This window comes from Adelges cooleyi, unplaced genomic scaffold (genome assembly GCF_023614345.1).
Source record: "Adelges cooleyi isolate 19-005CV unplaced genomic scaffold, UGA_ACOO_1.1 ACOO_flye_CR_arks_rails_tigmint_CR_PRNA_167, whole genome shotgun sequence".
Taxonomy (NCBI): Eukaryota; Metazoa; Arthropoda; class Insecta; order Hemiptera; family Adelgidae; genus Adelges; species Adelges cooleyi.
Genome location: NW_026095824.1, coordinates 1,525,582 through 1,553,172, shown reverse-complemented (window position 1 = coordinate 1,553,172; position 27,591 = coordinate 1,525,582). Strand labels below are relative to the sequence as shown.

Genomic DNA, 27,591 nt, shown 5'->3' with positions numbered 1-27,591 from the left:
TTATATTATCATTCCACAAAGAACTTAATTAATAATTAAAAACACGGTCCAAACTCATAAAAAAATACATAATTAAGTTACCACATAGTATTTATATAATATATGATACACTTACAATTTTTTTATGTATAAATTATTTATATAATATATAAAACACACAATTATTATTATTGTAATTATGACACGCACTATTTCATTGATATTATAAATTGTCATCAAATATTATAGTCAAAGTACATTTATCATATCCAACGTATTTTATTGTTTGTTGTTTTTTAGCTTAAAAAATAAGTAATAACATTAATATTTAGGTCACATCCTGTTTGCTGTACAATGCAAATCTCTTGTCACCCTTCGAACGCACACAGAATGCAAATATTGTCAGCAGTACCGCCACAATTTATCATACTTAAAATATTGTATTCAAAGTTTACAAAATCATGGGTTTAATTTGAAACGCCACGCCACCGCCAAGATGCCATACAAGGGCACACTTAAATGTAAAATACTTTTTTAAGTTTTTTTTTGATAATTCGACGGGTTTTAAATATATGTTTTTAGCAACTCATCCAAACGCGTACCAGTAAAATTTGTAAACAATTTTTTTTAGATTGTAAGTTACAAATATCGTTTAACAATTTCCCATGACACACATTTTGGTTTAATATTGTACTTTTGAAAATAATATAAATTCAAATAAATCCGTAGTGGTTGGTATATAATTTGTTTATTTATTGTAATCACTGTTTTATTTGTTATCGTTTAAGTCTACGAATACCGAATATCAACTCTGTTGGATAGCTAGATGATAGCAAATTAAAATACAAGTCGACCAGTCGCAAAAGGCAGTAATAGGTATCATTACTCGCTCTTCTTATCTATAAAATGTCGGTCTTGATCGGGAATCTTAATGCGTTCTCAAGAAAAATCGCAAAATGTTCTCAACAAGACTGGCATTGTAATAATATGATAAAATGAAAAAATTGAATTTTTCGAAAGGAAAAAAAAATAATCAAAATATTTTTGAAACTAAACTACGTCATTTCCAACCTGGGTAGACAGTAAACTTACAAACTTGAGCATCTGATCGACTTGTATATGCTTCTATAATATAAAAAAATATGCAACCGTTTGTCTGATTATATAATTATGTAGATGTATAATAAACCATTATTGTAATCTACATTATATTATTATGCGTTTAAAAATTAGGGTGATTCGTTTATAGTATCCATTATGATATTATATTATATTATAGTCTACAAGAAATAATAAAAATAAAATATAAATATATAGAACCCATCTCATGATGGCAGCATTAGGCCCCCATGGCTTCTTAGCCTACATGATGATGATATATAATATATATATATATATATATTGTATTATATTATTCAAATAGATTAACTATATCGTCTATAACAGATGAATTCACTTAACTTTTATCGTTTCACGCGCTATTAATACATATAACATCATAATATAATATGTGGCTACTAGTAAAATACTATTCATTTTTTTTTTTTGAAACACAACTATATCTGCCTACATAATATAAAAAGATAGGCCGATTAACTGTATATATCATTATAGACGCTACACGACGTTATTATATAAAATACTACACTAAACAAAAATCGTCTAACGTTACTAAGTCTAAATTATTAATAATACACGACGATGAAAACCTAACTCGACTATAGCCTAAGTGTAATAGCACTGGTGACAGCTGATGCATACACGTGGCTCGCTGTATAGCTTAATGATATTTGGTTTCATACCGTCTAAGTATAGCAAATAATAAGTACAAAGAAAAACAATCATAGGAGATTTATAATTCTATTTCAGACATGCAATTTAATATGTACGGTATTCGAGCAGGCAAAAATCAGTGGCAATTGTTGGTTCAACGTCAAAGGGGCAACTGGGGTCAATTTTTTAGAATGGACTGTAAACTCTAATCAGGTTATCAATAGTTAAAACATTTTTTGCTGCAGTAGGTGTATTGGCATGAATAACTTATACCAGTATTCTTCATACCTGTTCAAGGATTCACCTCAGAGCCGAGCTAAGTGAAGGGGGAGACAATAGATGGCAAAGAGGGCAAAAAATGGTTGTCCAAAGTATTTTTTAAGGTTAGTACGGTACCCGTCTAATTGCGCCCATACCTGTTAAACGTTTATAAATTATGGACAAAATATGAGTAACTTCGAAAAACTAATATGATTTTTCAAGACGCTAAGAAAAAACGACAGCTGTCAAAATTGTTTTGTTTCAACTACACGCTTTACGTTTTAAACAAACTATTTGACTCGACGGAAAAGTGTTTAAATTTTTTTGACGTTTAATAGCACTTGATCGATTACGGTGGGGGGGTCAATCAAATTTCAACGTGCTTATCTAGGTAGCCGTCCCTATGTATAGTAATGTTCAATACAGACACCCAATTGCATTATCTTACTACGTGTTTCTAGGTGCAACCTAATTTTTTAAACACATGCGCTCAGCGAAACTCAACGTACGTTTGGACGTTTGGTTATTAAATATTATACTTTAGTTTCAAAAATTGGCACACATAAACGGGTTAACCAGGGTAAAAATAAAAAATATAAAAATAAAGATTTTTTTTAATGCGGACTTAATACCAAAACGAAAAACGGCTATTTTTAAGTATCGTGTAACACACTTTTTCGATGGTAATAATATAATATAATATAGGATATGGTAATATTGTATAAATATATATAAATAATTTATAAAAATTGTTGTAATCACTTTTGCCCTCACCAAACACTGTATATTATTATTAATTTACTTAAAACTAAATTTTACTTAAATCGGTAAAAGTACTTAATTTTCGCGCAAACCGTGTACCATAAAAACAATATAAGTACTATGAATTATTACATATTTTTAAAAATAAACGCAGGTCGAGTAGGTAATAGTACGGATTTTGAACAGAAATTCGAAGGACATAGACGCAACTAGGGATGAGTTGCTATGTTCTTCTAATATCACCCAAAACAAAAAACGGTAAGGAAAACTGGCATATCATAGTTCGTTTTTTATGTTATTTATTTGAAATGACTCTCAAGATGAGGATATCGATCTCAAAATTGGAGCCCGAAGCTGGAAGACATGTGACTCGCTAAGAGCAGTTTTATTATTCTATTTTGCTCCTAATTGTCTCCGAGCGTTCTCTCCTAAAGAAATCCTAACGAGAACAGTTCCCGGATAGGATTAAAATAATAAATCCCTATGGGGATTTCTAAAATTGCAGTACCTGTATAATAGGGGAAGGGTTACGGTATACGGTAAGAGAGAAACCCTACGGTGGTCTTCGGGAAAAACTGTAGGAAGACTTAAGCTTCCCAACAAGTTTAGGTTCAAATGCGCCGTTGCCAATAGCGAGGTTATAAACATTTTTTTATTTAAACAGTAGTTATACATTTAACAGTATTGTGACGGTATGTTTATGAATGGTTTTTGAGATAATTTGTGTTTCCCTGGGCAAAATTTAATAAACGGGACTAAGACCAGCGGTACACCGATTTACATAACTATAATAGGGCGACGACAGACACGTTTTCGACAAACCCGTGTATATAATACTTAAAGGGGAGATAAGGATATGAGTTACGCTTATAAGGGATCCCTACGACGCTTCTTCCGGCGGTTTGTGATGCTGCTCTTTGGACTGTTGCGGTTGGTTTCGTGGCACCAGAGGTTCCAAGGGGACAGCTACCGCATCCGGACTACAGCTGGGTGCCGAATGATGGACTAGAGCCTTGTGTTCGATACGATTCACAGACGAAGCCTTTGATTTTTCTTTCGAGTTTAACGCGTTCTGGCTGGTTCTAGAAAATTCTTCCTGCAAAATAAAGACGGTCATAAATTGTTATTAATCGAAAAAACCCCAACATAATAACATAATATTAGCAAAGCCAGTTAACTATGTTTGAGTTGGCTAAATATCATAATACATTTGATAAGCTGGGCCCATCGAAAACTTCATTCAAAAGCACCGCTGGGTGTTTTACGGATTTGGGTTTCTTTTGCCAATTTTGAATAGTAGCGCCAAAGGCGAATTTTGGGATTCGGCCATGTCTGATCGAATAATCTACATAGCTTGGCGAGGCTGCGGTTAGGCGGATTACAAGACAAATGTTTGGAAAAACTTGAAACTTTAGTGTAAAACCGACCGGTGAGGATTTAATCCCAATACATACTTTGCCAGAGACATTTTATTTATAAAAGCGCGTAAACATTTGTTTAACCAGGCTTGGCTAAGTAAGCAAAGTTCCACCTCCGATCCTCCAACGATCGATTTCACTACAGAAGTACTATTTCAATAATGCTGAGAAAAAATAAAGGATTTAAAAAAGGAAAAATAAAGGATTTAAAAAGCTTTCGGGTAGACTCCAAGCCAGAAGTCCTGTTTGTGATTAAAATAGGGTTGTCCCAGAAAACATGGAACTAAGGGGTTTTAACTTGCATTATATTATAAGGTCATGTTACGTTCCATAAACAAAACCAACTGGAAGCTAGCCTATGTGCATCTCGTCAATTAAGTACTCGGATCGGAATAAATTATACTAATGACTCATATGATCCACTGCAGTTTAATTAAACGTACTGCGTTTGATTTCACAGAACACGAGGGTTTAATATCTGAATACTAGGGTCGCAAATGTCACCATCCAACAATATATGTCAATCAAAATGTACATGTGTTTGGTTCCGTGATGGCTTAAATGCTTGTTTTTTTTTTATCAAAAGACAATAATTTAATTTATTTTATTATTCGAAAATCCTATGTTATGATATTCTACACACATTTGTCATTGACATAATATAATTTACTGCAATTAAATGTGTTCACGTGTTTACGTTCACTTGAATGTAAAAGTAATTTTTTTTAGTTTTATTACACATGTCACGACCTTAGATTGTAACTTATATAATTCTATGTTGGATAGATATAAGAATTTTTTTATTTTATTTAAATATTGGCTTATAGGTAACTATTTATTACTACAATGGCTAGAATCGTAAAATTAAAGTTATCTAAATCTTTACATTTTTAGTTACAAAAGATAACGGTACAATAATAAGAGCAAATGACTTAATATTAATTATTTACAATTCAAAGCCGGACTCATAAATGAATAAGAGAACAGATTTGATTACGGTAATGGCTGAACAATTAATTATAGAATTAAGGTCAAAAGGGTTAATTTTATAGGAAGAAAGAATGGTGGCTTACATGGATTATGATATGGAAATGTGTCGAACGTGTCGTTGAGGTGATTAATATTTGAATTCAAAATCGATAAAATTTTAACAAAACAAACGAGATGAAACTACTTTTTAGTTTCTTTATTTTTTAATAATCCAATAATATCGTGCCGCCAAGTGTTAACAGTAGTAAATTGCATTAAAAAAATTACCAAAATCCGATTACTTTACTTTTACATTGCCGTTTCTGCCGTTAAGTCATTTTTTTTTATCACAAAAACAGTTTGTACGTTAAAAAATATATCCCCCCGGATCAGTATAAACATAGGTAGACATGGTCGACGTTTAAAAAAAAAAAATTATTTTTTTATCAAATATTGCTAGTATTTTCTCCCTTAACGTTCATCCGCGTGCCCTTAAGATAATATTATAGTCTCTAGTCAAAAGAAAAATGTATATATACTTATAAAAGCAAACGTAAACGTAATCCGGATAAGCCCTTACTCGAATAATAGAACCGCATTTAAGGATTAAGTTCAAGCTACCGCGTCGTTTTGTATATTATTTTCAATCTATATATTATTATTTTATTAAACCGTAAAATCAATTTTTATTAAATCCTATTGGTTCGAAACAGATACCGCCAAAATGTGCGGTTAACCGTGGTCCGTGTACATAAAGATTGAACAGAGCGGAGGGAAATAACGATTTGTGAAACAATTTGAAACGAACGTTATTCGTCGAAGAGTATTTTTTCAATACATATATATATATATATTATTAATATGATCGATGAAGACATCATAATATCGATGAACAATCTTGAAAGGATCTAACTCGCGCCACGCACCCCCACACACACATACAGCTGGCGTTTTTTTGACGTTTGCTCGGCCAATGTGTATCGACAATTCAATCCCGGTTATGTACCTTTGAAATTGCATCATTATTATTGCTATTTGTTCGGCTATTTACTTTGGAACTGTTGTGTATAAGTTGTTCGGTCGAACAATGGCTGGGCGGCGTTCCTTTGGCTTCTCTATTCTTGGTCGAGTGTCTTCTCTGCTGGTCCCTCTGGTACCACTTCAGGTTGTGTGTCTTCATGGAAGATGTACTGTGCACAGCTGGATCACTACCCGTCCGGCCGTACCCTATATATTATGGAAAACACACCGGTCAGTAGGTAGGTATGAACGCGACACTATTATTATACCGGTGACCGTTATGTTTTTTTCCGTACCGCGGCACGAGCCTAAGTATAACCAAAAATATACTTGCCCAGTTTTTTCGCCCTTTTCACTCTACCCGGCGAAGACGAAGGCGACTCCGAAGTGGACGGCCGACAAGAGATTAATATGAAAGCGGCTGCTCTAGCTGCGCCTACCCTGCTGTTCTCTTCGTCTTTGGCCTCCGACTGACCAGCACTGCTCTCGTCTTCTTGCTGAGCCGAACCTTCGGATGTCCCATAATGTCGACTCGAAGAAGCTTCTGTACAAAATCAAAAAAAAAAAAAATGCAATTATTTTCCATAAACCATGGCAGAATTTGTTAGGTTGGGGTTTCGCGCAGGATTCGGACCAACCTGTCACCCCTTCAATTGAACGCGCCGATAAACTTAAATTAAAAATGAACTCTGCTTCTGTGAACTCTGCTTATAACGTATATGACATTAATATGATGGAAGATAATAGTTAAATATACTTTTGAATTGTTCGGGTTTATTGTAGGAAATACATTATTTAAAAAATGGAAATTTAGACGTTGCTTACATAATTTGTGCACCGAGAAACGTTATCTGCATAAAATTATAACTATAACAGCTGTAGGGTTGGTGTGGTAGCATGAATAAGCCGGGATTAAATCTGGGGCTAAACGTAGGAACTCGAAATGCTATTATTATGCTAAGAAGTCCATATAGTAACTGATGACGCTGTTTATTAATTCATAAGGCGAAACCACAACGTTGAACTTTCGGCTTAAGACGAGCAAGTCCCTTTCGGCTTAAAGTCAGACCATTAGAGTCGGTTGCTTTGCGCTTGTTGGCTGATCGCTCGTGCGATCATTTATAATTGGCTGCAAATGCGGCGATCAAAGTGCTTATGTATTTCATCGAGCGGTCATACGACCTGGAGTGGTTCCCAAATTACTGTACATACCATCAATACTTCATAAAGTTATGCGGAGGGATAATATATACAGAGTTAAAAGATACGGTCTCGTTTCCTAAATTCTCAAGGAAAAGTATTCGAAAGATGCGGCATTTTATGAATATTTAAGCTATAGCTGATATATTTTTGAGAGATTTAACTCTCAGCCCGAAAAATAATTGTCGATGTCTAGTGTGATAAACTTTGAAACGGCGAGAAAGCAAAAGCGGGTATTTTTAATTATCCAGTGAAAAAGTTAATAATATGCAATCTTCTCCCTGTCAAATGTTCTTTAAACTTTTATTTTGTACTTCAATTGTTTGTTTTTTGTGAAATTATTATTTTTTTATCTTAACTGGTATATTTTTTTTTAGTTCTTAATCTATATTTCTACAAATGCATAATCTTATGTTAATAACGGATACAAACAACAGTGAAACAAACTACTCCAGGCCCCTCGAAAAAACAGGAAAATGTTTTAACCAAATTTAACATTATTGTTGTGATTTTGCTTATATTGTTGAGGAGTTAGCCCCCCCCCCCCCAAATATATAATTGTGCAACCCCTAACATAGCTAACTTGTCAATATCGTTTACAGTTCAAACGAAAGACGATTGACGTTTAAGTGTAGGTACATAAAATAGATAATTTTCCTATGAGTTTGAACGGTATTTTTTTTTTTTTTTTAAGGAAGTCGACAGATTCACATCACAAGCCAACCGTTCGGAACAAGATGTCTCGAGATATTGTTATCATACAACAATAGACGGTTACAACAATAATAATAATATTTTTTATTTTTTTGGACTATTTTATACTAACCTATCCTGTCCAGCGGTGTACCAGATAGGTGCTCGACTATAAAACACACTGCCTATGCGTACCTTTATCTTTTGTTTGGATTTTCATCGTATAGGTATTCGGTTAACATGTCACACGTCGTGTCAGCTGTAACTCGTGTTGACATAACGTGTATTGTAATCGAAATAACGGTTTATAAAGTCATACACACACACACACACACCTTCGAGAACAGTCGTACATGGAAAAAGGGCGTTCGATTTCACAGTATGTATATAACTTTTTAGCTCGATATTAATATACACGACATGCCGGTTAAAAAATGACACTGCGTTCTTGTGAATGACATTTAACAGTGTTTTTGTTTACTGGCAAAGTACTTGGAAAAAAAAGGGAACAATCAAAATTGTATAAACTCATATTTTTATATTTTTACCTACTCAAAAAGAGCGCATAGTATTAAACAAATATTAATTAATTATTGACAGTTTTACGATGAACAAAACATGATTGAGCAGACACCGACCAAAAAAATAAATACGGTTCGTACCCTGACAATAGGGTTAGATATTGATTTTCGTGACATTCAACGAATTTTCATTATAATTTTTTTATAACAATACATCAACAGGATGCTTTCATTTTGATTTAGATTTGGGTCTTTTATCATTTCTGTTTTTTTTTTTTGCAACATTCAACTGTCTAAATCCTTATATTTTGCGAGTGACAGCTGTTCGCGTTTTTTTATTCCGGGTTTTATTAACATTTATATTTATATATACTATATATACAGTATATTTTTACCACAAGATTTAAATCTCGAATATCAATTTATTTGTCACTCCAAAAATCTTCAGATTGCGTTTTTTTTTTAAATTTATATTAAACATTCTCTAAACAAAAACATTTTATCTGAAATGTTTGCTGTAATTTAAATTAGTATTTTCCAATACTAAAAAATACAGAAAGAAAGTAAAGAATAGAAATAACAATCTATTATACAAAAAAAATAATCAAATTGCACTTTGTAAAACAAAAAAAATGCTGTTTATCCGATTTCGTTGAATAAAATTAAAATGTTTCGCATATATATTATAAAATAGTAATAAAAACCGAAACTATCCGAAAAATAATAATAAAAACTACTCTTAATAATAACTAATAAGCTATAAAAAGTTTTGTTAACGTTTCTTAAACAATTTAGAAAATGAACTCTGTTAAAATCGCTGATGTCTATTAAAATACAATAAAAACATACGTTTTTTGAACGGGATATACAAAAATTCCAATTTTTACAATAACCTATATCTAGTCATATAAAAGTCTTTAAAGTTGATTTTAGATTTAATTTGTTGATACATGTCTAAATTTTAAATTGTTGCTGAAAAAAATATTGAAACGTCAAAACCTAATACATAGACCTATTAAACTCAAAAACTTCAAACTAATCTAACCGATAAAAAAGAAACACTGCGTTGTTTGTCCATTGTTGCTTATAAGTACAATACAATTTTTCTACACTATATCTTCGGTGCTTGGTGAAAACCATTTAAGACATTTATTTCCAAAAATGCCAATTTGCTAGCTAATTTTGATTCATGTTTTTTTTATACGAATAGAGTAAGTCTAAACTCTGAAGTGAAATTCTCTCGAGTCTAAATCAAAAAGATTTTTTATTTTTTGATACAAACTGAAACGAGAATAAACAAAAATCATAAAAAATTTTATTTTTCTAACACTCCCACCATAAAAATTGTTTTTATTTAACTTACTCGGAAAAAAAATGGATCTACCGTGAATTTATGAACATTTAGTCAATAAATTCTTCGTGAAAACATTATTATGTTTTTGCCAAAATACCTTTCGTCGGCGTAAGCTGTGCGAGTTATATTTACAGTGTGCGTTTACACGGTAAACATTTTGAAATAAAAAAATATAAAAGAAATTTGAAATTTTCCCTTTCGCTGGTTCGCGTGACCAGCTTACCATATACCTGGTATATGCAGTATGAATTATTCAAAAACCCGTCGTGGGACCTTTGTGCGCGACCGTTGCAGCAAAGACCACGTGGAGGCGAAAAAGGGTCCCTGGTGTCCCCTGAGAGGGGGGGGGAGGAGGAGACAGCATACATTTATTTGAAGCGGCGATGACGGCGGTGGTGGTGGTGTATAATGTAATGTAATGTAATTTGATGTATATATATATATATATATATATATATATATAGTGTGGAGAGCGCGGGAAAACCAGGTGGTATCTGTTTACGAGACTCTCCCCCCCCCCCGAGTCCGTATATACTCGGCCGGCGGGCCGCGGGGTGAAATCGATAGACGGCGACCTACTAGTTTGGCGCGAGCACAGCAGCTTGTTGGGATACAAGTTGGTGGTCGGGAAGCGCCGTGGCCTGGAGGCCGTGGACAGGCGCAGCCCGAAACAGATGAGCGCCGAGAACACTAGCAGACCGACCACGACGCCGAGCAACGACGAACCGCCAGTCTTGCCGTCCGATTCGTCTGTGTACAAACAAAAACAAATAAAAAACGTCATAAAGAAAACACAATAAAAATAAAGGCAGCTAAACTAAAAAAAAAAAAAAAAAAAATGTCGACGGGCCGACCATCAAAATATTACATAACGTTACCTTGAGCGCAAAAGCTGCTCCGCGCGTTGGTAGGCCTGGACACGGTGACCATGTGGTAGCCCTGCTTGCACTTGCATATGGCGTTGTGGTCCACCTGTGCGCACACCGCGTGCTTGTCGTGCTTGTGGCACGTGTCGTCTTGGAAACACTGTTCTCCCAACCCTGAAAAATACAATTTACAAATAAGTATATGTGATATGACCACTCAGGTTTGTGGAATAGTAGTTTTCGATTTCATTAAAATAACATAAGCTCGGAAGTCTTAAGTGTATTTCTATATTATACACGTTTTATTCTTTGCTCTTTAAAAGTACTGAAACTTGTGATCGAATACCTCGAAATACAACTTTTTAAAATTAGGGTAACTGTTTTCCTATTCAATTCTTATAGTAAATAAATAATAACTGTGGGGAGAATTTGTAAAAAAAATTTTCAAGGATAGAAGATAATTATGGTAAAATTATTATAATAATATATTATTATTAAAAATTATTTTTTTTACATAAAAAAATATTTTAGGTACGTATTAAAGTTGTGAATATTTTATTAAAAATATAACCGGAAGGGAAAGATGAAACGCCGTAGTTTCACTCATGATTTATACTTACATTTTATACAGAAAATCCCTATCTTTTAAGCCTAATAAGCGTTACATATTACATTAATCCATTGAAACAATGGATTAATGTATGAGTGTATATTTATTTGTATAACTAAACGGGCCAAATAAAAATCAATAAAATATGTATTTGTTTTCAATTGTCTAATGTGTGAATAAAAGGTCACCTGGGAAGCAAATAAACATATTACTAAGAACACAATTTTAAGCACGTTTTCATCTTAAAATTATATTAATCGATATTTGTGCCATTTACAGATTGCATCAAAGCGTTTTTAAAGAGTAATGTTATTCACTCATAACAATTCATACAGTCCTATAAATACACCGACCATTCCATGATCCGTCTCCACTATGTCCCGACACGACTGTAGGGTTTTTTTTATACAAAAAGCCCTATGTAATATACATTTTCGATACTTTTGTGTGTATTATGTACAACAATTAATAAATCATTCTAATACCTAAAACTCAAAAGTGTCTTAGCTTGACAAGACAGTTAAGACAGTTAAATCGAAACTTTGTTTAAATTGAGTAATGCCGTATACCCGAGGTATTTAAATTTTATCCGTGAATGTTTAAGGAATCTCCTTCAAAACTCATTACAATATTTTTATATTAAGACAAATCTGGATAGTAAATTGATTGCCCGTTGGTAAATATGCAATGGCAAAGGTTAAACAAAATGATCTATGAACGCGTTTTATTAAAAATTCCACGAAAAAACGTTATGATAAAAAAGGACATTCCCGTGTAATTTATATAAAACATAAATCTTAACAGTAATATACAAAATGGCTGGGTCGTGCGTATAACTGTGGGACCGACCAGAAAACCTAACCGTCCAAGGCTGTGGTCAGAAATGACACTTATAAACGTCCTGCGGTTTTGCTCACTAATTCGTTACATCCATCATCGCCCTAAGGGGCAAGTATATTTTTCTACCACTCTACTAGATCATCTGAACTTCATACACCATACTTACTCGTACAACTTAATCAACAAAATAGAACAGCGTGCGACGTTAATTGCTCTTTCGCACTAAGACAGAAGTTGTTATTTATTGTAATTGCAATTTTCTAGTGATGGATTATGTTGGATGAAAATGAAACACTATAAATGACATAGCAACGATCACACCTTAGTATTAATATAAAGTACCCTACGGACTACGATTGGCAAAACTGCAAAACCTGATGCTAAATCCAAAGCAGAAACACTTGAAAATAATAAACTTGTGATACGTTCTTATACTTACTAAACGAGCATTTAACACTATTAAACAAAACATTCAGATTCAATAGCTAACAGCTTTTTTAACACGCAATGAGTTAAACTAAACGTTTTAACTCTGCGTGGCGTTTTGTTTACTAATGTAATGTTTTATGTAAACTATCTTGATGAAGGCGCTTTCAAAAAAAAAATCAAATAAATAATTGCTTTTTAACGTTTTTTAATTAGTACCTTTGATAAAAGTCCTATACAAAAGCCAACAATGATTATTTCTATCAGCCATACTGTGTTTTGTTTGTTAATTACCAACACAGTATTACAATACGCAATGACACCAATAATCGTTAAGAGATAGTTGAGGCTTAGCGTTCATTCAAAACACATAAAGCTTCACTGCAGACGTACCCGCTGTGTTTTTCTTGTAAATGAAATTAGATTTAACGTGAAATACTTTGCTGCTCATTTCAGATCCAAATATTTTAATTAAATTTACATTATACACAGTTTCAGTAAAATAAATTTACTTTCCTCGCATACACAAAAGTATTAAAATTGCCTACATCATTCGCCTTATTATTGCTACAACTTACTATTAGTGTATTAGTTTTTATGTTGTTGAACATCGTGACTATTTGCACAATAAACAGACTTCAACTATCTATTTCAACTTTTTATAATCAATTAAGAAAATTATTAAAACTGTCTGTATGTGTCTGAAGTATGTATTATACGTCATAATAAAATATTTAAATAAGTGACGCAACTTCTTGGAATACAGGTTCTCTACCAAAGCCTTGTATGAATAATTAAGTTTAAACGCCCATTAAAAGTTATTTAAATTAGTTTTTTAATTGTAATGACTAAAACACCCGGTGGTTCATATTCGAGCCGAAACAAATTTTTTCTTCTCATTACTCGAGTTTTGTTAATAGTTTTAGCTTATACTCTCGCTTCGAAATACGGGATAATATATACGGGATAATATCTAGAGCAGTAGTAATTCTCTTAGGATTACTTTCTTCCTTAATTGTTATAAATTACTGAGTAATGATACTTTATAAATTGTTCCTATACATCTTTAATGTTATCAGAATATCATAAATACAATTATAACAAATATTTCGCTGCATTATTGCTCAAATGATTATTATGTATAAGAAACTTTTTTATACCACGAAAGTCATAGCTTTTTATTCACATAAACAAAAAACATAAGTAAAACGGTGACTTGGTTACAATAAAATAGTTTTTTTTGGCTATTATACCAAAACTGCGCACTAATCATAAAAAAAAAACCATTGTTCTTGACATAAATAAATAAAAAATATTGGTTATAAACTGACATGAGTGTTAAATATTAATTAAGGATTGTAATTTGCAACAAACACGCTTTATTGGGACGCCTGGTGTGTGTATACAGCTTATAATAATTAAATTATGGGGCTGGAACTTAATTCCCCCAGGTCTTAAACTTAATGTATCCAGCCATAAACATTGCAACTTTAGTCTGAATTATATGAGTAATTAAAACAGTATTTAACTTAAAAGAACGAGCGAATGTTTGGTTTGCAGCGAATGACGTTATTCCTATTTGTTTTGACTTTTAAGTACATAAAAGTAGAGCTGTTAGTTTTTACCTCTAATAACGGTATATGTAATATATATATATATATATATATATATATATATATATATGTATATGTAATAACTGTGTACCCAGGTATGCAAGCATAAAACGATTTAGATATAAAACCATTTTTTAGGCATTTATTGAGCTTAAAAGAATATTCATATAAGTAAAAATCTTTGAGCAGACACAACATTTAATGAAAAATTACATTTTCATTGGCACCTTTTATGCTGTTGTAGTTTTAGCTCTAGTTTTATGTATTTACAATAGATAAATAAATATTATTACAACTGTGAACGCTAGTGATCTCTTAATTGCGTCATTACTTTAAAGGTACAAACTAAACCAAGAAACATATTAACTTAGTCGATGTACATTTACAGGTAATTTAATGTAAAATGACTTTATTAATTTTGACTACAGTCTTGCTCTTCACAAATGTCTGTTTTATGACATTCAAGTTGACAAAAACAGATGGATGGGATCCATTAGAGGTAATTTTAATTAAGGACATTTTTTTAATATCCTAACTTAGTTGGGGGTTCAAAAGTTTATCTTAAGCTAAATCATTTTTTTCTCTGTCTTCCAAAGATTCTTTCCTTAGTAGTTTGCATTATTATATTCCTCTTAGAGACATTTTCTCTCCACTACTCATTAATCATTATAGAGCCTAAACATTGTAATCTCGACCTTTTATTAAAAAAAAAAAAATTGATAGAATCAAATTAATATTTGTTTTTAACAAATTTTATCCATATTACATGCAACAATTACTCTTTGGCATGTCAATTAAATACATATATATTTGGTATAAATGTAGTTTAGTTCTCAGTTCCTTTTTGAAAAAGTTTGTTTTGGAATATAATATATATTTTTTTACCCTGGAAACGATAGCGATCGGTTTTCATTTACTTAATTTTATTAAAAGTGCAATAACTTGAGTATCAACTTTTAAAAAAAGTATTGTTATTCAAAATATGTATTTTATAAGATCAAACGATTTAAAAACCTTACCTAACTAAAATCAAAATGATTACACTAACTATAACACTGCGTCTTGAGATTTCTTTCTAATGTAAAATTTGTAATTTTACATAGCTACAGTTTATCACTAAATTCCTAATGAAAAGTTCATATTTTTCACATTATAGACTAATGCGGATTGGGTGTACAGCGAAATCACTTACAGTGAAAACTTCCTCGGTGTTATGAACGAAATCAAAACGTTAGAAACAGTAGAATTTTTGGATGGCAATGGACCCGTCGTCATAGATGAGATAGATAAAAGTGAATTACAAAAAAAATGCAACGGTGACTGGGAATGTATCCAGACAAAATCGTTATCAATACAAAAATATAAAATAAAAATGGAAGCATTACAGTGTGTCAACGCCGTGATACTGCATTACACGATGCACAACGCCGTATTGAAAAAAAACGATATCGAATCGAGTGAAACCCCAGAATTTTATGAGAAAACGAATAAGATCATCCAACGGATGTTATCCGTGTTGTTTGTCAGCAAAACACTTGCGCACAAATGGCTATGGCACATTTTTGTTCACAATTACTCCAAGTTCAATTGGCCCTACGTGTACTCGCCGGGTGATGATTTATTTTACTATAAATACCTGACATTAGTGTTGCCTTACATTCGGTTTTGCCAATATCAGAAATACCTGCCGATTTCCCAAGACGGACTATTGGGTACGACAGACTTTTACGATAGCATTGTAAAGATGGATACGGAAATATTTATAGAACAACTATACGGCGATGAATCCAACGAAAATCTAAAGGATTTATTCACTTACCAAGATCTTTTTTCCGATGACAATTTAGTTTTAATCGATTTCTTCAACCGCGACACTGACTTGTTTGGTCCGCTGCACGAAGACAACAATATAATCTGGGGATCGTCCAAAATGCTGTTACAAAACGAAAAAGACAAACTTAAAGCCGTGTACCGTACACCTGAGTGGGTTATGGAGCCATTCGGGAATGTTGAGTATCACGGTCGGGTGTTGCTGGTTTTAAAAATAAAAACTTATTTCCACGGTTGGGCGCATATAAAATCATTTGAAAGCACTTTGAGTCAAACCAAAAACCATATTGGGCAGATAAATATTCAAGTTGAACGCACACAACATTGGGTATTACCGTGCGATATCTTTAGAGGCATCTTGCTTTTGTTTCACGAATATTATAGCGACCCAGAGTTAATCAGTATTACCAATCTTCTGTGTACTGCTGTAAATGAATTTAACGAAGAGTTCCTGGAAACGCTTGGATACATGACGGAAACTATGAAAGAAATTATTTCAAACTATATGAAGGATGTAGGTGCCGACGATAACGACATTAACGCCACTTTTTACGTCGATGATAAGCCACAGTCCAAAGAAGAAATTTATCAACACTTGATTTACATGGGTGTAAATAGAAACCATGCACGTACCATACTATACGGCAATCTTGGCAAGCCAGATTTATCGGTAATTTCTTCGAGTTCTGAGCGGAAAGACAAGGAACCACTATGTCCTGAAATCGAAGAAGTTATTACAGCTAATGTATGCGACAATCTTGATACGCCGAAAGACAAACAGTCAGAAATGCACGAAGATTTATCGGTAATTTCTTCGAGTTCTGAGCGGAAAGACAAGGAACCACTATGTCCTGAAATCGAAGAGGTAATTACACCTGATGTATGCGATAATCTTGATAAGCCGAAAGACACAAGGTCAGAAATCCAGAAAGATTTATCGATCGTTTCGTCAAACCCTGAGCGGGAGGACAAGGAACTGCTAAATTTGGCCGAAAGACCGGAATCTAAAAATACAGTAACCCTGAAAAACAATAAAATCGTTGGATGGGCATTCAGATTCTTAAAATACACTATCGATCTCCTTTTAAAATTACTGGGAAATCTTCGACACGCGAAAAAAACCGTGAAAAAAAATACTACAGACGATAACGTCGTTGACACCACTTTGGCCTTCGGTGATAAGCCAGAGTCCGATGAAAACGCTGGTCAAGATTCGATACAGATGGGTGCAAATGAAGACCATATACGTGATGGTAAAGATGAAGTTATTACAGATGTACGGGATAATCTTGACACACAGTCCGAAATCAAGGAAGATTTAACCATAATTTCTTCGAGTTCTGGGCCAAAAGACAAGGAACCACCGAGTTTTGAAAACGAAGAAGTTAATACCGGTTTAGGCGATAATATTAACATGCCAAAAGACACTCAGTCCGAAATCAAGGAAGATTTAACCATAATTTCTTCGAGTTCTGAGCGGAAAGACGAGGAACAGCCAAGTTTTGAAAACCATACTGTTATTAAAGATGTATCCGATGCAACGGATCATGAAAAAAAAGTAATTTTTAAAGAAAATAAAATCGTTGGACGTACATTTAGATTCTATCGATACACTAACAAACTCTATACCAGGTTGCTGCCAATTAATATTCCCTTTATCATTTTTGTTTATAATGGAAAAGAAACATTAAACGTGACGATCTTTCCTAACATTCCTGTACGGCTCCCGAAGACGAGGGAATAAACCAAAACTAGCAAGAACCTCCCCGCGAAATTTCGAATCTTTATCTTTTAAATTTGTTTCCCTGTAGCTTAATTAATAGACGTTAAATCTGGTCAAATTTCAGCATGGTCGGTTGAATTTCACCCGAAATTCGTTAAAACCTCTTTCCCTATAAAAGTACACATGTAAAAGTCAAAAGCTTTACATTCTTTTTAAAACTCTGCTAAACATTTGTTTTAACAATTTTAGTTTTTAGGCTTAGAAAAAACTGTAAGATAGCTTTTAAGTAAATTTGTAATTCTTGTAAATAAATTTGTTACATTGAATTCAAAACTTTGTATTGTAAATTTTAGTTAAACATTCACAATACATGAAATATAGTAAATTATTTACAAAATATATTATAGCGAGTTCAGACTAAAAATTAAACTAGCACATCATTGTAAACCAATAAGAACACATTACAGAAACAATTGGAAAAACAATCACAGAAGACTAACACTGAACCGGCTGTAAGCTGTAGGAGATATTTCATACCGACTGTACAAATAAACATACAATTTTATTTTTGTACAATATAATATTTTTTATTATTTTATAAAAAGTTTCCATTTTCTGTAGGGATTTCAGCTCCTTGTCAATTTTTTTTTTTACTTTTTAATAAACGGTCGTACACTACGTTTCAACAATAAAACATATAACACCGGGTACAGTAGTATTATCGTGAATAAAAATGTTTACAGTAAATATTCTTACAATTGTAATGTTTTTAATCCAGAAAACCATCGGTATTAATATTGTACATGATGATGTATTCTGATTTCTGATGTATAGTTATCCCTTTTGGCTATTTTCTTGTGGACTGAACGACTAGTTTAACACCTCTAAAGATTGGAATCTTATGCAGATGGAATTTTAATCGGTCAAAAGTATAAAAAGTTAACTCCTTCATTCTCAAAACTGAAAAAAAAATAAACCGGTTTTTCAACTTTGATTTGCCATATCTTAGCAAAAAAAAACCCGTTTATTCCGGTTCCGGGGGTGAAGAAGTTGACTTTTTAAAATTTTTCTTTAAATCTCTTTCAAACCCCATTACGTTATTTTTTTATTAAAACAAATCTGGTTATTAAATTGATTGCCCGTTGGTAAATATGCAATGACAAAGATTAAACAAAATGATCTATGAACGCGTTTTATTAACAATTCCACGAAAAAACGTTATGAAAAAAAAGACATTTCCTTGTAATTTATATAAGACATAAATCTTAATAGTATTATTCAAAATGGCTGGGTCGTGCGTTTAACTGTGAGAGCGACCAGAAAGCCCAACCGTCCAAGGCTGTGGTCGGAAATGACACTTATAAACGTCTTGCGGTTTTGCTCACTAATTCGTTACATCCATTATCGCCTTAAGTGGCAAATTTATTTTTCTACCACTCTGCTAGATCATCTGAACATAATACACCATACTCGTACAAATTGATCAACAAAGTAGAACCGCGTGCAACGTTAATTGCACTTTCGCACTAAGACAGTTGCTGCTATTTATTATAACTGCCATTTCTGGTGATGGATTATTTTGGGCGAAAATTAAAAAACTATAAGTGACATAGCGACGATCACATCAATATAAAGTACCCTACGGACTGCGGTTGGCAAAACTGCAAAACCTAATGCTAACACCAAAGCAGAAACATAAAAAATCAAAGGATTCGACAATTTCTGATATTTTAAAAATAATATCATTAACACTTGAAAATAGTTAACTTGTGATTAGTTTTTATACTTTTTTTTTATTCGACACTTACCAAACGAGCATTGGATACTATAAAAAAAAACATTCAATAGCTTACAGCTTTTTTAACACGCAATGGGTTAAACGTTTTAACTTTCGTGGCATTTTGTTTACTAATGTATTGTTTTATGTACACTTTCTCGATGAACGCGCTTACAAAAAATTTCAAATAAATAATTGCTTTTTACCATTCTTTAATAATTAGTAACTTTGACAAAAGTCCTGTACAAAATGTTTTATTTGTTAATTACCAATGCAGTATTATAATACACAACGACACCAAGAATCGTTAAGAGATAGTTGAGGCAGAACGTATCCTCCGTTTTTCTTGTAAATGAAATTGAGTTTAACGTGAAATACTTTGCTATCCATTTTAGATCCAAATATTTGAACTAAATTTATAATCATTACAAAACAGTTTCTGTTAAAGAAATTTACTTTCCTCGCATACACAAATGTATTAAAATTGCCTACATCATTCGCCCTAAAAATACTACAACTTACTATTAGTGTATTAGTTTTTATGTTGTTGGACATCGTGACTATTTACACAATAAGCAAACTTCAGCCGCCTATTTCATCTTTGTATAATCAATTAAGAAAATTATTATTGCATTTTAGCGAAAATCGCATATCCGTCTTGTGTACGCTAATTAGTCTGTAATGCAATCGTTAATACATTAAAGAGTTAAGTACGCAACAGCCGTTAAAGCTCTAATTTGTTGTATTTTTAATTTTTTTTAACTACAAAATGCTTTTAAAAGTTATTTTTTTTTTTTTGAAGCTGTTGGTAGCTGTATACAAACTTTTTGTACGACTTCTTGGAACACAGGATCTCTACGAAAGCCTTGTATGAATAATATTAAGTTTAAATGTCCGTTAAAAGTTTAAAAAATAATTTTATTATTTCTAATGACTAAAAACCCGGTTTATACTCGATTCAAAAATAAACTTTTCTTCTGATTACTCGAGTTTTGTTAATAGTTTAAACTTATACCCTCGCTTCGAAATTATTATACGAGGAAATATCTAGAGCGGTAGTAATTTCTCTTACGATTACTTTCTTCCTTAATTGTTATAAATTACTGAGTAATGATGCTTTATCAGAATATACCTAATAAATACAATTATAACAACTATTTATTTTTAAATGATTTTATAAAATAGAAATTTGTATATACCACAATAGTCGTTGCATTTATTCACATAAGCAAAAAACATATAAAAAAATGTATTATTCAGTACTCAAAATCAACTATTAAGCATAGTGATTTACTTGGGAATCAATTGCGGTATATTTACTAGAAAAATAAATTCTCAAGTGATCATTCAGTTTTTGAATTAGTGTTCAGTTAGGTATTCAAAATGTTGTGTAATTGCTGCCAAAACATAGGCAAATAATTGAGAAAGCTGCTTGGAAATTCTACACGATGGAAATGAAAGAGATTCACTCCACTTTGAAATGGACCAATTGTAAATCATTTTATTTCTTCCACTTTATGTTGTTATTTTGTCGTATCACTTGTAAGCCTGTCTTAAGGGTGTCGTCTAAAGGGAAAACGTCAATACGCGAAATGTCAACAGCTCTTTTTCGAGTGCTCTTGTAACGTTAACATACGGCTTACTTTTGTGCGGAAGCAACGGTAAATTTAATAATAATATCCATCTTGAAACCTTAAAAAGAACACACAATGGCTGTTTATTCTCGCTGTTTTGTTAGTTTCCAATTTAAAAAGGAACAGGCAAAGGCGACATTTGAAGACTTCTGAGAATCGTAGTCGAGTTTTAACAAAAAGTTATATACTGCACTTTGACTCCAACAAGTTAGGTTAAGTAATAATGTAATATAATTAAGCACAAGACACGGACACCCACAAAAAAATCCCAAAAATTATACCAACATAAAATCAAGTGGGATAAACTTATTTGGTAATATTACACAAAAAAAAAGCATTGTTAGACCTTGTAATTCATTACCTATACTTTTTTGTTCATTATTTATTTTAGTAACTAAACTTTCATGAACGTTTATTAATTATTATAATTATTTTTGATTAAACAAAAGTACCGACTTAGCATTCAAATGTACAAATTTAAATGAAAGTAAAGCTAATGAAACCGTTTGAGTACCTTTATAGTTTTATGCTAAACGGTTTTGTGCAACATAAATACTTGTAAATAGTATTTATGCTTAAATATTTGAAAGAAATGAAAAGTTTAAAAAATACAGGTATTTAATTTTGTATTGTCTATAGTGTTTATGATGTAATTGAGTGTTCAATTTGGTTACAAAAAAAAATGAACAAAAAATAGTTCTTGGAATGAACAGTCAACTTTGTAGACATTCCATTTTTACAGTGTACACGTTTCAATTTGGCAGCAATATATATTGCGTTATATTTTATACTACGGTTATAATATAACCGCTATGAAAATAGTTGGTAATTTTTGCTTTCAGACACAAGGTTAAGACACAAGTATTGCCAAGCATTTTCAAGTCAATTGACATTTCTCCGAGTTAAATTTAACGCTCATAAAATATTCTATGCGACCGCCGAGCAATCTTGCAGGCGTCTCGCACTTGATAAATTGATCTTAACACTTAACTGATCTATGCTCTACCCTTGTGCGTTTCTGTAAGCCCTGTCACACGCTGCGCCTATAGTAGTAGTAGTAGTAGTAGTAATGTATATTAATATAGTGCGTGCCTACATAACATTATTATCGTGTGTTATCTCACGGTGCACATCACAACTATGACACCGAGCTGCGGATTCGAGTTAAATAAATTATTTCACTTCAATGGGTAAACTTTGATTATTAAATTATCTCAAGGAGCGCGCCAAAAGTACGCGAAATTATATTACCGCAATCTCGCCAGGCCCGAAGCTGTTCACTAAAATTAACCGTTAGGCACATCACGCAAGATAAACAGAATTTATTTAACTACCCACGTGCTATGTAGGACTTGAGAAAACTTAAGTTAATAGTAAAAAGAAAAGCAAGTTAACGAAAACGTATATGCACTTATATTCTTCATAGTGTTTCTAGCTTCGGCCAATCAGATTACTTGTGAATGGCCATATCCGCTATCAACTGCACAAACGGCAGAGTACTATTATTCGAAGCACTTCTCTCATTTTTAGCAGTTGAAAATATCAATATTTTCTGAGCGAATCCTGACCGAAAGTTTTCAAATTAAAAATTAATTAAATAATAAATAAATAAATATATATTTTTTTTTTATAACATGATTGATTAGCCTTGTAAATAGGTAATTTGTTGCATTCCGTTAGCTTCGATACCGATCTGCGCGGTTCATTTTTAATTAATCTTTTTCGTATCACCTGTCAGCCGGTCACCGAACAGTAATCCTTATAATATATTATCATTCGTCTGTATCATTTATCATAGGTTTTTTTTTTGTTTTTAGTTTTTTACTTCCCATAACTAGTAAAACGATTCCGATTTCATTCACCTTTTAGCCTTTTCCTTTTTACCGCGCCCGTATTTTACTTGCTCGAAAAGTTTGAACAAATTCTTCTACATTAAATGTTTTTTTTTTTTTTTAAAAACGAGTGTTAAGCCAAAATGATACAAACGCGTTTAAAACATTTCACGGTTGTTCGTGAAAGATTTATGCGTTTTAATTTTACAGTTAACTCGAGAATCTCTGTGTTTTTTATTTGACACAACTTTGTCCGGTTTCTTTTGAAATCGCTTTGAAAGTATACAGTTTTAATGTATTATTATGGTGAAATTTCCTTGCCGTTTTGCATCTTTTGAAATACCGTGTTGGATTGGATAAATGAACGTTTTAAGATTTTCGTATTCGGCACGCCGATTGAATATTAACGACTCGAAAACTATTTTCTTTTCAAACGAGAGGCGTGCAAGCCATAGAAATTCCCGGGCCGTTTTTAATGCCCAAATCAGATTCACTAAATTCTGGAAAAACTGAAATTCTATTCGTAACGTCATTTCGGCAATTTCACTTCATATTTCGTCTATTACACAAGTTGGTTTGTCACATGGAATTCAAACCGTTGTATTGTAAATTTTAGTTAAACATGAATACAATACATGAAATATAGTAAATTAAACTCGCACATCATTGTAAACCAATAAGAACACATTACAGAAACAATTGGAAAAACAATCACAGAAGACTAACACTGAACCAGCTGTTGACTATAGGAGTGATTTCATACCGACTGCACAAATAAACATACAATTTTATTGTTGTAAAATATACTAAACCCCAGTTTTTCCAATTGCAGCATTATGGACAATTATTTTACTCTTCCGAACATTTTTCACGCGATTTCAGGCGAGGAAATATAAATTGAATTAACAGCGGGGTGCCTTAGGGGAACGTTGAAGTAGAAAAATGCCCGTTTGCTTAGCAAGTAAAAATGCAAACAGCAGACTGTATAAATAGTAAAACGTCCACCGACGGTGACCGGAGGCAAATGTAGTTTCCGTTTTCCGTAGGGACTCAGCTCCTTGACATTTTTTTTTTTAAAAACTTTTTTATAAACGGCCATATACTACGTTTCAACAATGAAACGTGCAATACCGGGTACAGTAGTATTATCGTGAATAACAATGTTTTGCAGTAAATACCCTCGCTGTTGTTACGGTTTTAATCCTGAAAACCCTCGGCGTTTATATTGTACATGATGATGTATATCTGATAAGTACAGTCGGACCGGACCACCGAGACCCCAATGTCTTTATCAGTCGAGTACTTTATTGATAAATGAAAAAAAAATCGTTTAAAACGGTAAACATATTAAATCAATGTGGAGTGGAGCGGTACATTTATGCAATAACCGTATGCGGATAGTGTTTTGCGAAGGACGGCGATTCGAAGAACAAGTAAAGACATCATTGTGCTATATAACGCTATCAATGGTGATGGGTCGTGTGTAAACTTCGGGGTATTTGGCAAACACGTAGAGAACATATATATCCCGGTTGACAGGCTAGAGGGTGGAAAAGTTCAATGCGCAATGCTGCACCGCCATAACCGCTAAAAAATCAATTATTATTATTATTACGGTGTACCAGGAGAAAAAAAAAACAAAAAAATACTCCATCGGTAGATGATCAGTTGTTATTTGCCTCCACTACTTTTTAATACGACTCTGCGTTTGTCACTGTTTAAAAAATCGCATCTACCTATGTATTCTCTGTTTAATTTATTAACATTTATTAACTAAACTAAAACTAAATGCCTATACTGTATGGTTATGAAGTCGATAGTTGTCGTGAAGTCTGACATAATGTATAAAGCTCAGTTGTACCTACCTCTTTTTAAAAGTATCGTTTCTGTATACATATTATTAAGCATGTATGTGACGTGGTGTAGCGTGTATGTATGTATACACTGTAAACGCTTTTAGCGGCAGGAAGGGACGGATTTACGATCGTGAACTTAAGTAGAATACGTCTCGGCAAAATGAAAAAAAGAGAAAAATTTCAAATTGCCTTCCTCGTGCACAGCTGTTTGGTGTTTTATATCTGTACTACAGAGAGCGTACGGTTAAAAAGGGTAATGGACACTGACCGACACAGAGAAGAAAACGGATTGAATGTAACACTCTAATAAAAGCGGCTCTGCGTTGTACGTCCAATAGGCGAAAAAGAAGATTTAATGAGAAACACCGAGCGGGTAATTATTTTCTGGAAACTGAATAAAAAAAATGTTAAAAGTGTCTATTATGTTTTCTTTCATTTAAACATAGCTGCTGTTTAGTGTTCCACGGCCGTTGTACTAGAGTAGACGACTTAAACTTATTGTTGGTCGATCGTTGTTATTTACCATGCTCGACTCTACACAAGCGGAACAACAGTGATTTGGCGACGAGAGATGTATATATATATATATATACAGTCATCGCTGTATATATATATACATAGTTAATTATGAAACGTCGGCTGTGTATGGAGAGCACTTGTTGACGATGAATAATTATGGTAACCTTTGTGTGTGGGTTGCAAAGAGAAAAGGGGTGTAAAATTGCTTGTCGAAACGTCATAAAAACGGGCCAATTCGGGAGACGACGACGAATAATGTATTATTCGCGTGCTTTGAAGAAGGTGTATATAATATTGTACATGTTTGGTTTGATAAATTGAACCGACAGTTCTCTTGACTTTTTTCGCCCACATTTTTTTTTTTTTATCATTACCGCACCGTTTGATTACTTTGTCAACGAGCACGTCATTTTCTCGATACTCGTGTTACAAGTAATAGATACAGCAGCACAACATCCCTTGTACACAATTAACGGCACGACTGACGGGTCGTGTCACTTCTTCGAGGGTGTCAAAATCCAGCCAGACCCGCGCAAGAGTAATGTACCATAATATACATACGTGTATTATGTAGGCATGAAATCAAAATATATCGTATTGAATTTATTTTTTCAGTACATGTAGCTGATGTCAGAACGCATCCGGCCAAAATTAACGTGGAAACATTAAAATAAAAGTCTGTTTTTTTTTTTTTTTTTATGTTCAACTACCGCCTAAAAGCCGCATTGCTTTTTTTTATTACACCTCTTCGCCGTGTCGTCCGTCGCATTAACAGCCGTCGTAAACCTTTGCCATAAATCCGCCTAACCGGCTTTAAGTACAACACAAAAACCAACCGCTCTTAGCCGCGGCATCCTCCCGTTGTAAAACCAGCTATGCGCCTTATAAGTTCCAAGTTGAGGTGTAACTCATAACGACTTTGCAAACACAACGAACCGAATTTGAAAGAAAAACGGCGGTGCTCATCCGGTAATGTGCTAGTGATGTTATTCTTACTAGTTCTAAACATTTTTTTTAATTTATTTGTTTCTCAACGCGATACATACTAATATTATATGTTTTTTTTTTTTTTTGTTACGCATACATTTTAGCTATTTACACATGTTTGCATATTTGACATATACTTTATAAAATATTATTAAAACCAATATGGTCTTAAAGTGTCGGCGGAGTTTATATATATTCAATTTTACTCGTTTGTTTTTTCTGCCGGAGTTTATATGAGCCCGCTATTGATATTATAAGTATACTGCAATGGAATACCGTTAAGTTCAAATAAGAGTAATAGTGGCGCCTTTAAAGGAGGTGGTCAGGGTGACATCAACTACTTTTATTTTTGGTATAAAAAAATACCTATTCAAAATGTATCTAACATTTTGAATTTTTCATATAAATATTGTAAACAAAGAAATATTACTGTAAACATAGAAGTTTTAGACGAAATGTCATAAAAAAAATAACATTTTAATATTTTATACGGCAATTAATATTCTAATCATGTTTTTTTCAACTAACAAACATATTTTGATGAAAAGCAAATCTAAAAAGTGGGCATAAAATGCATTTTGTCTCATTAAAACTTAAAAACAAAAAATATATAATTTGGCAAAATTGTTTCTAAAAAATCAGAAATCATGGTGTACTATTTACACCCTTTTTGGTCCGTCCATAGGGGCAAGACTTGTACAATGGATTTAGGGGGGGCAACACTTTTGTTTACACATCACCCCCTTGTAAATACGCCGCCAAAGAGCAACGCAGATGGACACCGGTGTAAGGGAGGCCGGAGCGAGTAGATAGGCTACCTGTTTGTGTCTCGTTGCTTGGCATGTTTTGATCGGCGAGCGCACAAGCACACAGCAGGCACATCCATCGGATCCGTCTGACCAGCATCTCATGTCGTCGGCTCGTCGTGGTCGTCGTCGTTGACGCTGCCGTCGTACCGCCTGTCGCTTTGACGTGTTGCCAACGCGTGTCCCGCCGCAGCAACAGCAGCCGATCTGCCGTTCGCTCGTGACGCGGTCAACCGAACGGGAAGCCGATACAAGCCGCGGGACGGACGTAAACGGCGTTCGGACGGTAAGCTCGAGCGGAAGATGAGGAACGCCAATGATG

At 33.2% G+C, this 27,591-nt stretch overlaps 1 protein-coding gene across 1 annotated transcript; it reads right to left on the bottom strand.

Annotated features, from left to right (window-relative positions):
* Nucleotides 1-50: 50 nt before the first annotated feature.
* On the bottom strand, nt 51-27,591 carry LOC126832931 (uncharacterized). Its single transcript, XM_050563983.1, has 6 exons — nt 27,282-27,591; nt 10,829-10,990; nt 10,530-10,700; nt 6,517-6,726; nt 6,214-6,389; nt 51-3,871 (listed from the first exon to the last, which is right to left on the bottom strand). Exons 1-6 carry the CDS (start codon nt 27,367-27,369, stop codon nt 3,656-3,658), a joined length of 1,023 nt encoding a protein of 340 aa, XP_050419940.1. The 5' UTR covers nt 27,370-27,591; the 3' UTR covers nt 51-3,655.